Source organism: Ahaetulla prasina, chromosome 9 (assembly GCF_028640845.1).
Source record: "Ahaetulla prasina isolate Xishuangbanna chromosome 9, ASM2864084v1, whole genome shotgun sequence".
NCBI classification, from domain to species: Eukaryota; Metazoa; Chordata; class Lepidosauria; order Squamata; family Colubridae; genus Ahaetulla; species Ahaetulla prasina.
Genome location: NC_080547.1, coordinates 25,540,823 through 25,561,355, shown reverse-complemented (window position 1 = coordinate 25,561,355; position 20,533 = coordinate 25,540,823). Strand labels below are relative to the sequence as shown.

Here is a 20,533-nt window from a genome sequence, read left to right as displayed (position 1 = left end):
AAAATGGGGGTGGGGGGTGGATTACACCAGTTTACTGTACACAGCATTGCCTGTGACATTACTTCTGAAGATGCTTCTGGGCTTCGACACATCTGCTACAAAGACATCGCTTCCAAATCTGTCAAAAATATTGCAACGGAGCATCAGGCAGTTGTTCAAAGTTTAACCAACTGTGCCCTTTTCTAGAAAACTCCATTCCATTCACTCCAACTTATTCTAGTCAGCGTGGTTGGTCTTCATGCTCTGGGCTTTTTTTTTTTTTTTTTTGGTGGGTTAATAAATAAAATCTTGCAAATCTTGATCAATAGTGATTATGTGCCGTCATGTTGTTGTCTCTTAGCAACCACATAGATTTTCTCCCTAACCTGGTTTTTCATGTCTTCCAAGAATACACCCATCTTCACTGTAACCAAGTCCCTCTTCCTTTTCTTTCCTTTTGCCAAATCTTAGGAAATTTGGAAATATCACCTTCATATTTTCAACATTTTCTTCTTTTAATTAAATTAGTTAAAAATTAATTTTAATTTTTAAGCTAATCTTTGGATCAGCTTAAGGAAAGTCTTGCCTTTTTCCTCTTCTGGAGACAGTCCCCATTTTACTTTTCCAGAGTGAAAACTGTTCAGCTGTTAGTATTATTAAAGGAATAAGTAGTTTGGATTCTTTAAAAAGTTGGCATTTGGAAAGAACTTGCATTCTTTGCCGCACGTCACCCCCTGCTGGCAGAAACCGAAAAGAGCTTTCTGTGAAAAGTTTTGAAAGCTAGAATCTCCCATTACAACCATTCCTGTGTTGACTGCTCAGTTATGGCACTGAAAAAAAGTGAATTATCACCGTTTTGCACACTTACAACCATTGCATCATCCCATGGTCACATGATCAAAATTTGGATGCTTGGCATGTATTTATGATGGTTTCAGTGTGCTGGGTTGTGTGATCTACCTTTTGTGACTTTTGTTGTGACCCAGGCTCAGGTAGGTGGTGGTAGATGCACTCAGTTCAAAAACAAACAGATTTTATTAGAACATGAGAATGAGTTTTATTAGAATGAGTTAATTCTCAGCGTTGTCCAAACTAAATCAAAACAAATTCTTTATAACGCAAGTCTTCAGTCTTATCACTAACCTTGGTCTAATTAAGCAAACTGCCAAAGGCTTTTCTTGGCAAAAGTTCAAAAGCAGAAGACGCCGGCAAGAAATAAATGCAGCAAGACAAGGTGCCAGTCTATCAACGTTGTTTTCTGACAAAGAGCCCAAATGCCATTGCTGGTCTTTTAAGCTTTATGGGAGGGGCCAATCATCTCTTGGCCCTACTCCCGAGTTGTCCTCTTTGCTTTAGCTGCTGTTGCCTTCTGGCAGCTCTTCTCATGCGTGCATTAGGAACAGGCTTCTCCTGTTCCTCTGCCTCACTATTGTCAGCCTCTGGAGGCTCCGGAATATGCACATCACTTCCCGATGGCCCTGGCCCCACCTCTGCCTCTGATGCAGAGCCCTCATCCGGGCCTTCCCCAGCCTCCAGGCCCATGTTCTTTCTCAGCCTCATCGCTGTCCAACTCCATTGCCATCTTCGCAGGCTGCTGGCAGACCACAACTTTCTAACAAGCAAAATCAATGGGGAGGTAGTTTCACTTAACAACTTCACTTAACATGTTGCTAACTTAACAACTGTGGCAAGAAAGGTTGTAAAATGGGGTAAAACTCACTTAACCGTCTCACTCAGCAACATAAACTCTGGGCTCAGTTGTGCTTGTAAGTCAAGGATCACTTGCCCAGTCAAAAAAAACTGGTAAATCTTCACTAGGGAAACTTGGCATTTGGAAGGAGGCAGGTGAGATAGAGATGAGATTCTGAATGTTCTCTTTGTGCACATTTGTTATAATAAGCAAGGAATCCTGCCCCCTCCTGGATATTGTTGGGTAGAGACATAAAATAGAGACAAATCACAAAATGGATTTTTATTTTCAGAAAGAGTGATTTTCTTCATTCAGGTGGGCTCAGGTATCACATACTAAGTAATGCAAAACCCGAGCATGCTAGACTGAACTGATCACATCCTGTTAGTGAAAAAGGGATGTAATTACACACAAGCTCAGATCCCAACTCTTCCAAAAAAAAAAAACCCTTCCCCAAGAAAGGCAAGCTGCTGCTATGGTGGAATTCTACAAAATACCATGTACACGTCTTTTGATATTTTATAACATTTTGGCAAAAATTCTCTTCTGACTGAAGAATATATGGTGATTCTGAATCGATGTCTGGTACAGCTAAGTGACCTTTATTTTTGCATTTTCATTGTCAAAATATCGATCATCTGCCAAAGGGAAATTACATTACTTCTTTTCAGTATGCAAGCACTTAATTTAGACCAGGGGTCACCAACCTTTCAGACCTCAGGGACCACTAAATTCATTATTTTAAATCCCGTGGACTAGTAATATGGATTTTTTTTAAAAAATAAATAGTATTTAGTGCAATATAAAAAATGAAAATAATTTTTCTGCAAACCACCACAATTTTCTCGTGGACCACCAGTTGGTTACCACTGATTTATACAGTGACTTGCTTCCAATCTTATAGGAGCACAAGCCGAAGGCTGGTTTTTGAGAAATAAAATAGTGGAAGAGGAGCCAAATTCCTTGATGCATTATTTTCTTTGGCTGTCGTGTTCGTTTACATTTCCTGAAAAGCAGGTGCATCAGAATAAATAAGGATAAATCTCCCTTAACTTACATTTAAAGCAAAGATAACAACCTTCTCAAGTGAAGTTTGATTCTATGTGATTTATGAACATTTCCATCTAATTTTCTTGACAATAATATATAAACTACTTGTTATTGTTCCTTTTTAACATTTCAATTAAGTGTTAATATGGTTATTTCCCAAGTACAGGTGGTCCTCGACTTATAACAATTGGGATACAGTTGTTAAACAAGGCGGTTAAGTGAGTCACGCCCAATTTTGCAAACTTTTTTGCTACAGTTAAGTCAATCCCTCTAGTTCAGGGGTCTCCAACCTGGGCAGCAAAGCTGGCTGGGGGACTCTGGGAGTTGAAGTCCACCAGGCTTAAAGTTGCCAAGGTTGGAGACCCCTGCTCTAGTTATTAAGTGAATCCTGTGGCCATCAAGTGAATCCAGACTTTTCCCGTTGACTTTGCTTGTCGGAAGTTAGCTAGAAGATCGCAGCTGGTGATCATGAGATCCTGGGACACTTCAGCTCTCATAAATATGTCGGTTGCCAAGCACCTGAATTTTGATTATGTAATTATGGGGGTGCTATAATGGTTTAAATATGAGGATCAGTGGTAAGTCACTTTTTTCAGTCTTGTAACTTTGAACGGTCGTATTTTATGTTGAGGCTTACTTGTGGTTCATTATTCCGCCCCTCCTATCACATTAAACGTGACAATTGGATAAAAATTTCTAGAGTTAGAGGAACTTTTGGTGGGACTGAAAATTATATACATCTCTTATTTAGTGCAGAGGTGTCCAACCTCCAATTTTAAGACTTGTGGACTTCAACTCCCAGAATTCCCCATCCATGCTGGGGAATTCTGGCAGTTGAAGTCCATAGGTCTTAAAGTGGTTAAGATGTATCCCTGCTGTATGTGGTCAATCTGTGACTTGACTATAAACTCCAGGTTGCAGTTACAGGTTGCCATGGTGGAGCATCTATAGTTTATAAGTAAATAAATAAGTAAGTCAGGAAGAAAACTTCCCTGAAATGGCAGGCTGGGGAATTCTGGGATTTGAAGCCCGCAGTATTAAAGTTGCCAAGGTTGGACACCCTACTTTAGAGCATTTCAGCATTTGGCTTCTGCCAAACCCTTGCCTGTGTCTTTATATGGATCCTGCATTACTTTCCAATATCAGGTCCCTGATAATTCTAGAACAGCCCTTCTCCACCTCTTAATTCTTTCAAGACCGAGGACAAGTTTCTGAAACGAGGGCCTCGCTTTGAAGGAAACATTTACTGTAACTTTCAAAATGGGAATTCTAGCTTTGAAATTAAGAGTCAGTTGGTTTATGACAATTCGACTTTATTGGCCGTCACCAAGCAGGAATCTGGTTTGGAGAGTAAGCTAAACTTTTTCCTGCAAGCAAAAGAACCAATTTGGTCAGCTCCAGCCATAGTGATGGTGAACAAACAGCAATTTTGTTTGAAATTCGAGATTATCATTTTGCACAAATCTGACCATTTTGGGAGGGCTAGAATAGCAGGCTCAAAGAGATCACAGATTGATAATGAAGGTGTTTTAACACTAAAGCATTAGAAAACTTGCAAAATTATGAGAATCCTTCAACAAGCAGATGGAAAATAATCTTTTATACAGAATGCTGCATTTTTATTAGGAAATGTTATATTTGCTATTATTTATTCATATAATACTGGATTTTGCAAGATAAGCCATCCTGAGGGCTTTTTTTTCCTTCTGAAGACAGTGGTAATATATGAATATACAGACATTCAAAATAATTAAAAAATATGTATAATAAATAAAAACATTTTTTTAAAAAATGCCAATACACATCTTCATAAAGATACAATCAGGCAAGAAACACATTTCTGAAAATCCACATTTGTTTGTTTTTATTTGGACTGACACATTCATTGTATGCCACAACTTCCACTGATCAATGAGGTTTGTAAAAAACGAAATAAAAAAACAAAACCTGGCACTTGCCAGCAGCGCAATGGGATTTATACCGGAACATTATAATGAGGCATTAAAAATGCTTACCCCCCTGGTCCATAACTCCCCAGTTCCCACCCGAGCCCACCCCTTCTCACAGCTTTGATTGTATTTGATAAAAGCATGATTTGATAAAATGCTTCCCAGTGGCTGAGTTACTTTCACTGCCACACAGAGGTTAACTAAATATTTCTTAAAAGGCCCATGGATGATTTTAATGTAAACAAAACAAAAACCAAAATAAAAAAAGGTGATATGGCAACACTACTAGTAAAGTGGGGTACATCACAGAAAGAGAAGTTTTTGCAGGCAACACTGGTTGAAAATTGTAAGAACACTTGATGGGTGAAGAAACTGAAATGCTAAATTATATACAAGAGGTGCTAACAGTGGCACTGAAAAAGAGTCTTGTGTGACTGGGTTTTAAACTCATTGTCTATTGCTTATTTATTACATAACCGTAATCACACTTGAGACACATGTGTAAAAATGAGACATTGTGGAAAACAGCTTTTTCATATGAAATTTAACATGTACGTTCATCCAACGTGGAATGTACCAATAGTCATCATATTTACAATGCTCCCTTTGAAAGTCCCTTTCTTTATAAAACCAGTTGGCTGGCCCAAGGAAGTAAACAGCATATTTTACTGACTTGAGAAACACTTTTGTAAAATCCCATGTAAGTGTCCTCCTCATTTCAGTTTGGTTAGAGCAGTTGATTTTGCCCCAGTCTTGTACTAATCAGATGTCCCAAATGTCACAGGTGATACTTACAAAGCCCTGATCCTTATGAAGGATGAGAGTCAGTTGTTAAATTTCAAAGGGTATCCAATGGCTTTTTCCAGGCACTCTACCAAAGAGCCAGCAGAAAGGAAGTCCCTCTCCACTTCTACAAATTTAATGTAAATAGACTTGGGAGAAATTCCCGGGTCCACAATACAGTTTTGTGATAAAAATCCATTGATGCCAACCCACTCTTTGCTGAAGGTTTTGGTGTTGGCCTGAAAGTGTAAAAACAAGCACTGTTGGAGAGTCCTGACCTCGGCGATGCCAAGGTAGCAATAGATGATTCTGGTGGGCTCCATCTCCACTTTGAGGGAAGCTTGCGACAATGGCATTTCGGTTTCTCCCAGAGTCTCATTTTCAGGTTCTTGGCTGATGCTCTCGTGATCAGGAGATGGTGGCTTCTCGTGACAATCTTCATAGCCGATGGCATACAAGCCAGGGCTCTTTGGAATGCCTCCAGGTAACAGATACTGGACAATATTTCCACCTGTTGGCTTGGAGTGAGCGATAGGTATCCAGTCAATTTCCATGTGTAACTCTAGGCATCTGGCTTCACTGATCGTAATCTCTAAGAATTTGTAATAAACGTTCTTCCAGTTCATTTTCTGCACTCTGGTCATGATGATCCTGCCTTCGGGCTTCTCAGAGTTGAAATATTCCCGGAGTCGCTTGCCAAGGGGAACTTGGGAACTGATCTCAGCGTAATGGTAACGGATATCCTCCTTCCACCGTGTATTATAGCCAATACCAAAGATAGCCAGTTTGTTAGAAAGGTGTAGTCTAGAAAAGTCCGCCCAACTCTGAAAGAGTTCCCATTTTAACTGGACGGATTCCAAGATCTGTACAATGTTTTGCATTAGGTCGCGCTTCCTTTAAATAAAAAAAAGAATACAACAGGACTAAGTTTTAAGGCAGGGGATTAAGAACAAGGAAAAAAAGGATGCAATCACAAAAGGCCAGTGGATTTAAACAGCCCTGTCACATGTTAAGGACAAATAGCTGCTAGAGAAATTCACAATAGTATCTTAAACCAGGGGTCTCCAACCTTGGCAACTTTAAGACTTGTGGACTTCAACTCCCAGAATTCCTTAGCTGGCTGAGGAATTCTGGGAGTTGAAGTCCACAAGTCTTAAAGTTGTCAAGGTTGGAGACCCCTGTCTTAAACCCTTATAGTACGAAGCAAAGGGTTCGCTTAATGACAATGGTGTTAGTTTAACAACTGCAGTGTTGGCTTAACAAACATGAGCCATGTGGAGCCCATTCTTTGCCAGCAAAATGGAACCAATTCCATTTATGACCTCTCTAGTTTGGGACAGGAAAGACTGCTGCCTAAAACAGGAGAGAAGCTAATTGTCCATATGGATAATGCTGAGCAAACTGAACCAGTAGTCTGATTTTTTAAGGCACTGTCATCATGAATCCTGTGTGGCAAATACAAGTAGTCCTTGAGTTATGACCGTAATGGAGCCTGCCTATTATGGCTGAGCCTGCCTATTATGGCTGAGCCTGCCTGAGAAGGGCGGTATAAAAATCGAATAAATAAAATAAAAAATAAATAAATGGTCATAAGTTGCAACTGTCACAAACTTTTTTGCGGTGGTTGTTAAGCAAACATTGCAACTATTAAGCAAATGCTACGGTCATTAAGTAAACCCCACTGTTCACTATGGCACGGTTTTGCCACTGTAAAATGGTCAAGTGATAGAGGGATGCTACAAATGGTCATAAATATGCCCATGTTGCCAAGCACCGAAAGTGCAGTCATGTGACCGCAGGAACTTCGGATCCGGGTTGTGGGGATTTTTGGGTCCATTGAAATTTTGAATGATTACTAAGCAACCAGTCATAAATTGAGGACTACCTATATTCTGAGAAGTGAAGGGAATTTCTACATTTTTGTATCTAATGCAACTACTAACAAAGCACAATCTTATAAAGAGAACCATTGTTGTGTAGTGATTAAGGAGCTGAATTAAGACCAGGGAAACCCAGGTTGACGACTCAGCTAGGGAAACTGGGAGCTATGGAAACTTAACTCTCAGCTCAACCTATCTCACACATCTGGGAAGCCTCCCCCTGACCTTTTCTGTCTATGTACTGAGACATCTAGATAGGCTTTCATTCAGTTCCTGCATTCTGGAAACTGCTGATATAAAACAGTCAACATTTGCATAGCCATTCATGATATATGTGCAGTTACTAGACACTGCAATTTTCCAAGGATACTTCAACAGCACAAGTTTTATCTGGTTCAGCTGGAAAAAACTGAGACCGTTATATTACCCTTGAAAAGTGCAGATACTTTCAGAATCTTAATTTCCAGGTGGAACATTCAAGATACTTACTGAGAATCTTCTGAAGATTCTTGTTTTATCTTCAATGTTTTCTTCACTGCCGGCATTTCATCTAAAAGGTAAAGCAGAGGTCAAAATAATTCGTAACAACTGAGGCTTGTTACTTTAAAATGCAATTATTAGCCCAATTATACAGTAACTGTGTCCAATTTCAGTATCAATACAGGCATCACAGTAGTTTATTATTTATTTATGTTTTAAACTTCATTGACTGGACAACTCTAGTGGGCTCTGGGCGGCATATAAAACTAGAAAAAACTTAAAGACAGCTAAAAATATTGAATCACCCAGACAGCCCAGGCTAAAATAGTCATAGCAATAGCACTTAGACTTATATACCGCTTCACAGTGCTTTTACAATCCTTTCTAAGTGGTTTACAGAGTCAGCATCTTTGCCCCCAACAATCTGGGTCCTCATTTTACCCACCTCGGAAGGATAGAAGGCTGAGTCGAAATAATCTAATACATGGCAAAACTACACAAAAGAGGGAGTGCTGAACAAATATTAAACGTCAACCCTATGCGTGGGACCAAAACCAGGTTTTCAAAGCTTTCGAGAGCCTTAGGAGAGAGGCCATTCTTATCGGGGTGGGGTGGGGTGGGAAATGCTGTTCTGAGATGTTGGAGGGGGGCAACAGAGTGAGCAGGCTTCCTGGACCCCATAACATGGCAACATTCAGCAAAGGGACCTAGAGTGCGCCCACTCTGCTGGAACATACGCTGGAACAAACTTGGGCAGGTAGAAACGATAGGAGAAAAGCGATCTCACAGATATCTAGGCCCTGTGCCCTACTGGGCTTTATAGATAATAAACAACCCGTGTCCTGTTAGATCATTGTTTCAGAGATATTTCCTTATCTAAAAACAGAGAAATGTAATGACCAAGGGTGAGCAAAAAAAAAAAGCAGGGAGAAAAGGAGCAACTTCTAACTGCCTGCCAGCTTCCCCATTGACTTTCCTTGTAGGAATCTGGCAGGGAGTATCGGAAATCTCCCTTCCCTTCCCAAGAGGCAGGTAAGTTGCTGCTACAGGGGAGGGAAGGGATAATATGGCATTGTGAGACTGGCTGGGAAACTGTCACTGAATATGTAGATTACATGACCGCAGCAGCCCGTCTGCAACCAACAGCCCTCAAGCAGCAACAATTTCCCCAAATGTCATTCCCTCAGGAGTCACAGGTCCTGGATTTTGCACCCATTCTGTGAGTTAGCCCCTTTGAGGTACCTTGGTTCAAAAGTTATTGCCCTATGATGCACTGTTTCACCCAGTTAAAGGTCATGACAACGAGATTTTTAGGTTGCATATTGATAGATAACCAGCACCTTGAATTGCGCTTAGAAACCAACTGGCATCGATGCAGTTGGTGTAGCAGTGGTGACACCCGAGCACATGAAGTGGGTGCCTGTTACTGCTCATGCCGCTACATTTTCATGCAGCTATAGATTCTGGGTGGTCTTCAAGGTCAGCCCCATGTACAGCACATTGCAGTCATGCATTTGTGAAGCGACTGTGGCATGAGTGACTGTCTGAAGAGTCTTCTTATAGGATAGCAAGAAGCCAAAAGCCATTCTGACGTCAAATATCACTTCACAAATTTCTAAAGTACACCAATTAATTAATTAACACCAACTGATACTAAAGACAAAAAAAGTATGACTGAATATTCATATGGCAGCTGTTAATTGGGACAATAAACAAAAGACTACAAAACAGTGAAGACATATTTTATTGTGTTGTACTGGAAAGGACTTTTGACAAGATTGCAATGGATAATTGCAATCTGTTTACCACCATGCAAATGACAAATCTCTGTAATGCCATGCTTTCTTTCAGTTCAAATAATGGAATCCCCTGCCCTCAATTAATGCGTTAACATGAGGTTTCACTCTATACAGGTAGCCCTCAACTTATCAGTGTTCATTTAATGATGGTTCAAACCTACAATGATCTTGAAAATGTAACTAACAACTTATCCTCCAAGTTATGACTATCGTACCACCCCTGCAATTTGGTGCTTGACAACTAGATCAAATTTATAGCCATTGTAGCATCTTCAGTCATATGATTGTGATTTGCAACCATCCCTGTTGGCTTCTGACAAGCAAAGTCAATTGGGGGAAGCTGGATAGGCTTGACGGCCACAGTAATTTGCTTAATGTCCCTAGTAAAAATAGTTGTAAAATCTGATCTGGCCACAGATAACTCGCTTATGGACCCCATTGCTTGGCAACTAAAATTCTGGTCTCTGTGGTCATAACTCAATGAATATCTGTAAAGCAAAACTCTCAATGTTTAACTTCATGGCTTGGGACCAGGTTATCTGAGGGACCGTCTCTTGCCAGTCACCTCTACCCAACCCATCAGAGTGGGGAGATAGGGAATGTTGCGGGTCCCATCCCGGTGGGAGATACACTTGGTGGGACCCAGAAGAAGGGCCTTCTCCATGGTGGCTCCCTCTCTCTGGAACACCATTCCCACAGAGATTAGAATGGCCCCCACTCTAGCACTCTTCCAAAAGGTGATGAAGACCTGGTTCTGCCAGGGGGCCTGGGAACCCAGAGTGGGATGGAACTCATTAAATGGCTCGTGTGATCTGCTGTCGCCGGGGCAGGGGTTGATTTTGTTATATTGTACTACATTAATTTATTTGATTCTTTTTGTTAGTTTTTATTGTTTTAAATGTGGTCTTTTATTCTGTAAACTGCCTTGAGTCACCATGGGCGAATAGGCAGCAATATAAATTAAATAAATAAATAAATAACTGCATTTTCTGAAATCTGATTTGAAAGCAATGATCTTGAGAGCTTTTACTGTATCAAAATATGAATTGTGCTATTGATGTTGGGAATATACAGTATAACTGAAGTATACAAATAGAGAGTCCCATGCTGATGAATGCTTTGGGCCTGGATCTGTTTGAGACCAATGCAACTCCTCCCTCAACCTTGGAAGCCGACTTGGATCAGTCGCTATTGTTCAGCCAATCTCACAGAATTGTCTATGTGAGTAAAAATTGGAGGAAAGACTATATGACAAGTAGAACTTCTGGACGAGAGATGTAATGCAATGAATAAATAAATATGCAAGCAGATGGAGTGTCAAATTGTCTACCAAAATAAAGACTTGGTACTGCCCCATTTCCTTACTTAAAATGAGATATCTCAGCCTCAAGTTCAAGGCATGCAACAGGAAGGTATACAAAACAGACACGCTAAGTCCATGGTTGCAACGAACATTGCAGTGGCACCAATTAAAGTATTAGCAGTCACCGGTGTTTCGGTAAAGTTTGCCACATCTTACCTAACTCTTGCTCGCCTGGTTGGTAACAGTAAAGATCCTGACTATGGTTCCCCCATTCGTCCTGCGAATATTCCTCCATTGTGCTACCATCAGACTCCAGCTCTTGATACAAGCCACTGCTATTGATGAGCACCGGTTGGCAGAGTTGAGAATCCCATCCTCCTTGACCAAAGACCTGCTCCAACTGTTCAAATGTGTAACTGCTTTTTCTTTTGCCCACACCATGTTCCTTCACTCGGCTGTAACACCTGCGAAGGGTCTAAGACAGAAAACATGCCTGTTAGTTTATAGTGGCCCACCTTCTACACCTCTTGTGCCATTTTTATTCTTCTTTAACTTTGTTCTAAACTCTGCCACGTTTATTAGATTCTTTTAACCAAACAGGATTTTACGAAGACGTTTTAAAGCCAAGTTGAAGTTTTAAAGCCAAGTTGAATCTTCACAGCCATTTAAACTTCACAGCAAAGAGCGCTTGTATTTTTATATTTGCCACAAGAGGACAACACATTTAATAATAATTTTAATACATCAGCTCCATTTACTTGTCCTTTATTGCCAAAACTTTCCCTTCTTAATCCCCAAGCTTGCTATATTATGCAGAATTAAAACCCCCAGTGAGATACCAACAAGCCCGTAAGATATACACATTTATAAAGGGAAGGGAAGGGAAAGAACAGCTTCTGTGGTACCCATAGTTTGAAGCTTAAGGAAAAGTGAGGGGGAATGGGGAAAAGAGAGAGATAGGGAGAAAGAAAGTGAAAGAAAGAGAAAGAAAGAAGTCACCAAAAGCAGACAGCTTGATTGTCCATTACTCCAAAAAGAAAACAATTAAGAAGTTATTTTTAAAATGTTGGCCTAAACTCTTTAGCTAGTAAAATATATTACTTACATAGTTTGCATCCTTACTAACTCACTCTGTTTCTTGGGAAGCTGCTGAAATTTAAAAGAAGTGAAATCAATAATGCTCTGTATTCCCATGATCAAATATTAAACACACAATACTAAGATGGTCAGGACTAATAATAAAACATTAGGCATCTTTTATACCCTATCTCAACCAGATTTACCCACTTTCACTGCATCTTAAATCATTCACTTGTCAATAAGAAGCCAAATTACATACTAAGACAAGTGTGAATAAAACACTGCTGAAAATGCTTCTTATCTAGGTTTCCCCTCTTTCTAACTCCACCCCACTTCTGTTCTTAGGGGGAAATGCTTAAATGATGTTTCTTAATGTAGTTCCACTGCAAAAGGTGGGGATATAGACGAAAAATTGACTAAAAATGTGCAAAGCTTTTCCAGTTCAAACTGTTAGGAGCTCAAAACACTTCCAAAATGGTTGAAATAATCAATTTTGAGAGCAAAGCAGCACAACTAAGATTGACCCATGCAACGTAACGTGACACTTTATGGAGAGTCCAATGCCTTGAATCCAATGGTGAGCCATTCATTGGGTACCAATGCTTTCTTTCCCTCTCATGCAATCCTGCACAAGATCTCCAAATTTATCCCAACTCTCAAAGGAGCAGATTATGAAGCAAAAGAGGAGAAACAACTGGCCTGTTTCCACTTTCACTGATGGAACTATTTTAAGGTGACTCTATCCCACCTGCTCTTCGATAAAGAGCAAATATAACTCATTTGATAGAAAAGGGATGACAATAACTTGGAAATGTTAAAAAAGAATAAAGGAGAGTAAGAATAGTGTTGCTTTTCAGCACACTTCTAAGGAAGTGAAGCAATTTGGTTACCTCAACAGGGTGAAATCTTACTGTTTCCAGAAAGCTTATATGTTGAGAGTGGATTCCCCTTATAACTCTGCTGCATTTTATCTTTTCACCATGCAGGCAGGTAAACAGTTATTGTAATCAGTATTTTTTTTTATTTTGAAATTTGAATGAAAGTTATCAAGAATGAAATTGCTTTCGAGATGTGGAAGAAGCAAAACAAAAGTGGGGGGTGGGGGGGTGGAATGAAGAGGACCAAAAAATCATTTGCTTGTGTAAAGTAACAGTAGTATAGGTTCCTTCACCCTATTCCATCATAGGTATACGTAACAAAGGACTTTGGAATGCATTGCAAAGCCTTTCCGTGGTTATTGTTTACTTCTAATAAAATGAGCATAAAATTTGGAATGGAGAGATGCAAGGCGAACCCCACAGTAAATCCCTAATCTTATGGGATAGATCTTAAATTTCAATGGACTGTTGTCAATCCTTAAGTTTCTTAGACAGAGATTGGGATCATGATACAGATAACAACCTATAAATAAATTGGATTTTCCCCAATTTATTTTTAAGCCCCAAAGTTGGTTTAAAAACTTAATGACTTGCAATGAGTCAATCTGATAAAGGTGGAAATGTGACATGCCAAATATTTGCTACCACCCTCTGAAGTTAGTACAGGCAAGGACCTTGGCCAAAAAGCCTCTATGCATTTTTCAATCTTATGCAGTCAGATTAGTCTTTCAAATCACCAATTCCTGATTTCTATCATTTTTTCTAAAATTTACTCTACAGCTTCCTATCATTTTGCTGGTAGTAAGTAGGGCCTGATATTCATCGCTCTCTAAATCCTACTTAGCTTTATGTATAAAGCTTTATGCTTTATGTATTCAACCTCCTTTTCCTATTTAGAAAAAAACATTTAAAACAATTCTAAATACCTTTCAGAAACTTATGTACACATTTCTTACTCCTTAAAGTGCTATACTATATTTATAAAGGAAAAAAAATAACAAACACAGGTCAACTCTGATTACATTTCAAGATGTTCTAAATAAAAACTGGCCTATTGTTTGTCCCTTTCCCCGCCAGACCTTATGGATATATGTTTTTCTCTAAATTTGGGGGCCCGAAAGAGAAAACAAATACACCAGAAATGTTGCTAGCTATCAAAGTAAAATAGGTTTTAAGTCGTTGCTTATGTTTTGACATTTTTCAGCAAGCTGCATAATCCATTTATGACAAACAATTTGGTTTAGTCCTATAAAAAGGCAAAGGAATGTTGCCTAGAGTCACATCACATAAATAAAACCGAATCTACTGAAATCTAGACACTTTTGGTTTAGCTATGTGACAAAGCTGATCATCTAACCAAGGTACAGTCTAAACAAAAGTCACTAATAAAAGCTTCTAAAAATTGTTTTTATTAAGAACCAAGCTAAAATGAACAGTCCCTCCCAGAAAATTAACCAGGATGTCTCCACATGCTCTAATAAGATCATCTGAAAACTCCATCATCCACACACAGTTTGAAACTGCAAATTAAGCCCAAGTGTTTAAGAAAGTCCCTTTTAGAGGCCTCCTTCAATATGACAGAAGCAACCTGGCCCAGCAATAATCCTATCCAGTATTCAGAACAATTGTAAGGATCCAGATTTCAAATGAATTGCACAAACCTGCCTGCTGAGACACAAAGCAGGAGAGTTAGAGACAAAGTTATAGAAAAAAATCATGGATCTAGTTGTAACTCCATGGAAAAAAACATCTGCTGTGACAGCTTCATTCAGCAAAAGAAATCATCCAAACTGTATTGCAAATGAGCAAAGCTGTCAGTCAGTCACTGGTAGAAAAAAAATGCCTTGTTTTATTGTTTTATTTATTTTACAGTTATTGTTCTTTATGATATAAAATATCCAGCTTGCATTCTAACGTTATGCCATAATATGGCTCGTTTCCCACCCATCCCCATTGGGTTTTGTACAGATGCATTCCAAGGCAGAAAGCAGAATTACGCTAGATAGGTTTCTACATCATGCTAAGCTAAACAAATCTAAAACAAAAATAAACACAGCAACACTAGCACAATGATACAATTTCTTACTCTATGTTAAAGCAACATCCCACTTTCCTTCCCAGAATTCAAGGAGCCAGACACGGCATCTCTTCCTACACTTTTTCCCACAATAGCCCAGTGGGAAAATGAGTTGAGACTATAAGTTCCCCAACTTAACCTGGTGAATTTCCATGGCTGAGAGAGAATTCAGACCTCCCTAAAATTTCCTGATGAAAATAGCTGTTGAATGATTTAGAAGTAAAAATTAACTTTAGTTTAATTAGTTAAGTGTAAACAGATACGCACTTACATACTGAAATTTCAAATAGTTTTGCAGTACCAGCAGTTCCTAAATCTATCAATGGAAAATAAATATCAGCAAGCACATAGGTAAACATGCACAGCCAAAGGATCTGATCCCATTAAAAAGGATCCCATACAACACAACGGGAAAAGAGCTTGGTTATATGGGAGCAATCAACCCAGACTGTTCTTTGGAAGAACAGATACCAAAGCTGAAACTCAAATATTTGGCCGCTTAATAAGAAGAGAGGAACTCACTGGAAAATATCCTGATGGTGGGAAAGATTGAAGGCAAAAGAAGAAGGGGAGGGCAGAGATTGAGAAAGTTAGTGTCATCAATGTAATAAACATAAATTTGGGCAAACTTCGGGAGACAGTGTAGGACAAGAGGGTGTGGTGTGCTATGGTCCGTGGGGTTGCAAAGTGTGGGACACAACTTAGAGACTGAACAATGACAATATAGGACACGGGTGTCAAACTCGCGGTGTCACATTGCTGTCATGTGACATTTCGTGACATTTTTTCCATTCGCGGAGCTGGGGTGGGCATGGCCTGCACGTGACACATCTAGCCCGTGGGCCACCAGTTTCACACCGATCTAGGAGGTTGGAAATTAGAAGAAATCTGTGCTGAGAGACAAGAAGCTTGGATATGTTATTTATGCAAGAGTGTATTTATAATGGGATCTAACACTTTTAGAGGGTGAATCTTTACGATCTCTAAAGCACATTCTAGTAGATCAAACAGATTCTGATAAATTATCTGTGTACCTAAGCAACTACTGGCTTTTAAAAAATAAGATTGCTTTAGTTCTCCTACAGAACGAAGGAAAAGCAAACTATATACATTAAATAAATTGTTGGTTCTAAAAAAAGCCATTATACATTATTGTGCCACCTTGTTGAGCAACCTAATTTCACATTTGTCGTTTTCAAAGTCCACACAAGGCCTGCTTTATTTGTGCTGAATATTTAATACATAACGTATGCAAAATTTCTAAGAATGCAAAATTTCACTAGATGATGAATTTAAAAATAACACAATGCTTGTGGACTTCAAATTACATACATACATAACAAACAAATTTAACTGCTGATGTGATTTCTGTGAAGCCTAGATCACCACAATGTCATTATTAGCATATTGCAGTTTTTTAAAATATGGAAATGGATGAAAACATTGTGTTTAAATAGTTGAAAAGAAAAGTCAATTTTTATTCCTCATCATTATTAGTACTGCCCTAGGAACCTGTAATTTCTATTGTAATTCACTTGGCGTATTAAAACAATATAGAACAGGAGTGTTAAATTTGCTGTATCACGTTGTTGTCACATGACGTATCACTTTAACCCGTTGCTAAAACGAGTGGGTGTGGCCAGCATGTGACGCATCTGGTCCACAGCCGCGAGTTCGACACCCCTGATATAGAACTTTTCTATTAATTTGTGGAACAGCTTAAATTAACAAGAAGTTTCTTCTCCATGGTTAAGTCTAGCTTTACCTCTCTTTGATTTGATTATGCCATCTATCAGTGCAGAAAAAATGTATTTCAGAACACACAGCCTTTTTTGTTATGTTTACAGATGCCATCTAGATACAAGGTTTATCTCATATTTGTGGTTTGTTAAGTGACTTTTTAATTTAAAGCATCAATTTGTTTTTGTAAGACTCATACTTTTTCATGAAAACAGCCCAGAATCACAGTCTTACAGAATATGTAGATGTGAAATTATTTTCCTAGATTTAGCTTGCTGTCTTTCTACCTATTTCTGTCAAGAAATCAGTTTCAAAATGTTGGCCAAGCTTCTTTAGGAATGACTCTCTTACAGCTGAAAACTATGTAACACTGATTAAAGACACACACACACAAGCTTATGGATTTCTATCCAAAGGTAAATTTCACAATATTTACTCTCAGCTAGCTAAAACAAGGAACCCTTTTCATAATGCATGTATAGTAAATATTCAATCTCTGTTACAGTTGCATACTTTAAATACAATCTTTTAAATTACCATTCTGTTAAAGCAGAAGTATCAAGCAAATATCATACCTATAAATTCATAGTTGAGCAAGAGAGCTGCAGACAGAAAAGCTGCTGTTGTGGGAAGAGTACATTTTATGTTTTCCAGATACCAGATCCAGCAACAGTTTTGTCTTCCCTACAAAACACAGCCTTCAGTTGTCAAATGTTATTATTTGTTTTGTAACTGGGGCCAGTAACAAAATCACACAAAATATCAGAATTCTACATACTAAACGTCTGGTGATTGACAGACTAGTAAAACAGCATTGATAATGTCCATGCATTAGGAAATCTATTTCTCAACTCATGAAGAAACCACGGAATATCTTGTTTAAAAGCAGCATTTATTAAAATAAAAATGTAAAGCAATCAGCAAATTTCACAATCATAATAGGATTCATGTCAGCCACATTTGCAGCACCTTCTTTATGGACTACACCCAGAAGTTTCACATTCTAGTGCACAAAATCAGAATGGGCCTAAAGACAACATCTGAATTTCAAAACTTCATTTTAGCAGAAATAATTTTACAATGTGTCTGCTTGTCTTTAGATCTACCATAAGAAGCAATGGGTAGTTCCATGTACTACCCAAGACACTGCCACTTTTTAGAGATGGAAGCATTCATTCAGCTCAAAAAAGTCCACCTTAATCAACCACATGTGCATCCTTTTGTAACTACCCCCCTTCCTTGTAATCTGGCAGAAAATCAAAGCAAATTACTTGCATGAGTCTTTTCAGCATTAGATCTCTCTGAAGTTTACTACATTAAATATATTTATATAGCAAGAAGGTCTAGCCACGTTCCACATGACTCTCCCCACTCATTTCCTAGAGTGTTTTCCACATAAATGCCAGCATTTCCCTTTCCCAATCTAACTTAATAACATTAAGCTTAAAGTCCCCAAACAGAGCTAACCAAGTTCTCATTATTGTTTTGGATGAATTCTTTTGCATTACAGAGGGCTAAAACAATCTAGTACAGCGGTCTCCAACCTTGGTCCCTTTAAGACTTGTGGACTTCAACTCCCAGAGTTCCTCAGCCAGCAAAGCTGTCCACAAGTCAACAAGTCTTAAAGGGACCAAGGTGGGAGACCCCTGATCTAGTGCAAGCTCAGCCCCTAAAAACCATTCTTCATTATCAGGACTTACAATTACAGGTAGTCCTCGGCTTACAACAGTTCCTTTAGTGGCTGTTCAAAGTTACCACAGCATTGGAAAAAGTGACTTACAACCATTTTTCACAACCTTTGCAGCATCACATGTCACGGTCACGTGATTTACATTTGTATGCTTGACAAGTGGTTCATATTTATGATCGCAGTGTCCTGGGGTCCTGCGATCCCCTCTTGCGACCGTCCGACAAGCAAAGTCAATGGGGAAGCCAGGTTCCCTTAATAACCGTATTACTAATTTAACAATTCACTTAACCGTGATAAGTCGTAAAAACTCCTTTAAGAAATTTCTCACTTAGCAACATAAATTGTGGACGTAAGTCAAGGACTACCTATACAGACAACACCCCTCAAAGGAACTTCAAAACAACCTACCACCCCAGAGCACAACTTTAAGGTAAAAGTAAAAGTTCTCCTCGCGCGTATGTGCTAGTCGTTCCCGACTCTATTGTGGTCATGACTAAACGCATGGAGACCGGAACGCTGTTCCCTTCCCACCAAAGGTGGTCCCTATTTTTCTACTTGCATTTTTTACGTGCTTTCAAACTGCTAGGTTGGCAGAAGCTGGGACAAGTAACGGGAGCTCACCCTGTTACGCGGCGCTAGGGATTCGAACCACTGAACTGCCGACCTTTCAAATCAACAAGCTCAGCGTCTTAGCCACTGAGCCACCACGCCTTTATACCCTGACCAAACCCAAGCCTTTAAGTCTCACCTCTAACCCAGGGGTCTCCAACCTTGGCAACTTTAAGCCTGGCGGACTTCAACTCCCAGAATCCCCCAGCCAGCAAAGCTGGCTGGGGAATTCTGGGAGTTGAAGTCCGCCAGGCTTAAAGTTGCCAAGGTTGGAGACCCCTGCTCTAACCTAATTCACCCCATCCATCCTATGGTGTTTTTGCTTTGAATTGCACGGTTGTTGGTTTGTTGTTGTTTTTTATAAAGCGCACTGTTCCCTTTTAAACAGGCAGGAGTCGCCGCTCCCAAGCTTAAACGACAACCTCGCTCCTTCCAAACAAACAAACAAAAAACCCCTTAAATATAAAAATCTTAAATATAAGCGTGGGGGGGGGGGTGGAGGGAGGGAGGGGAAGAAAAGGGTCGCTCTGGGGGCCGTGTGGTTCCCTTGAAGCTACCGGGGCAACGTCAAAGGCGCAGGCGGGCAGCCCTTCTCACCGGTCGCCCGGGACGAGATTCCAGGACCGAGGAAAGGGGCGCGCATTTTCGGAGAAAGCCCCCACGAGGAATGGCCGGGCTGGAGGGAGGGAGGGAGGGAGGGAGTGGGCTTGGCTTCCCTCAGCATCTCCGGCTCGTCGGCCGCGCTGCCTACCTTGATGCGCTCTCGGCACTGCGAGGGGGTCCGTTCGTAGCCCAGCTCGGCCAGGGCTCGGGAGACGCGCTCGTACATGGCGGGGCCGGGGGCCTTGCTGCCGAAGACGGTGCCGGCGCCCTCCAACTGCTGGTACCGCGCCTCCACCAGCCGCTCGTTGCCCCACACGGCGATCAGCGCGTTGGTCTCGGCCGGCGTCCACGACATCCCTCGGCAAGCCGCCGCCGCCGCCGCGGCGCTGCTGCCCGGGGAGAAAGAGACGGAAGGAGAGGCCCCGACGCCGCCTCCCCCCGCACCGGCCCCGGCTGAGGTAGCCGCCGCCGCCGTCACCGACCCAGCTCCGGCGGGGCCTAACGGGGAGGCGCCGCTGGGCGTGGAAGGGTCGGAAAGGCTGGGGTTGCCGTCGCTCAGCGCTCCGGGCGAGCCGGGTGACAGCACCTCCATCTTGGGGATCTTGAGCGGCGACTCGGCGGCGGAGAGCTGTGAGGAGCCACAGGGCGCCGCCATATTGGGATTGCGGGGCTCAGCGGGCGGAAGTGACGGGGAGAATCCAGTGGGCGGGGCTTCCGCCAGGCGGCGGCAAGTGGAGGGCCCAGCGCGGGGAATGCAAAGAGAAAAGGGAGGGAAGGTGCTCGCGCGCCGGGAAGAGGGCGTGGCCGCACGTGGCGAGCTGGGCGGAGCCGAGGTGCAGATTGGGTCAATGCAGGGGTCTGCAAACTTGGCTCTTTTAAGACTTGTGGACTTCAACTCCCAGAGTTCCTCAGCCAGCTTTGCTGGCTGTGGAACTCTGGGAGT

General features: G+C 40.9%; 1 protein-coding gene across 4 annotated transcripts; it reads right to left on the bottom strand.

The window, feature by feature from the left end:
* Positions 1-4,311: 4,311 nt before the first annotated feature.
* MSANTD2 (Myb/SANT DNA binding domain containing 2) lies at positions 4,312-20,252 on the bottom strand. 4 transcript variants are annotated; one of them, XM_058194182.1, is made up of 4 exons: positions 19,739-20,252; positions 11,130-11,388; positions 7,821-7,881; positions 4,312-6,345 (listed from the first exon to the last, which is right to left on the bottom strand). In XM_058194182.1, exons 1-4 carry the CDS (start codon positions 20,243-20,245, stop codon positions 5,493-5,495), a joined length of 1,680 nt encoding a protein of 559 aa, XP_058050165.1. In that variant the 5' UTR covers positions 20,246-20,252; the 3' UTR covers positions 4,312-5,492. The 4 variants fall into 4 exon arrangements, with proteins under 4 accessions (XP_058050165.1, XP_058050169.1, XP_058050166.1 ...); XM_058194186.1 differs by lacking the exon at positions 11,130-11,388 and having other exon boundaries at positions 6,206-6,345; XM_058194183.1 differs by lacking the exons at positions 4,312-6,345; positions 7,821-7,881 and adding an exon at positions 12,019-12,062 and having other exon boundaries at positions 11,224-11,388.
* Between the last annotated feature and the right edge of the window lie 281 nt (positions 20,253-20,533).

Excerpts from the sequence above, each read along its gene's own strand:
- MSANTD2 (XM_058194182.1), bottom strand. The coding sequence starts at position 20,245 with ATGGCGGCGCCCTGTGGCTCCTCACAGCTCTCCGCCGCCGAGTCGCCG. Across the intron at positions 7,882-11,129 it reads ACCAGGCGAGCAAGAGTTAG|ATGAAATGCCGGCAGTGAAG; the intron begins GTAAGATGTGGC and ends TTTACCTTTTAG. Across the intron at positions 6,346-7,820 it reads GAATCTTCAGAAGATTCTCA|GAAGCGCGACCTAATGCAAA; the intron begins GTAAGTATCTTG and ends TTTTATTTAAAG.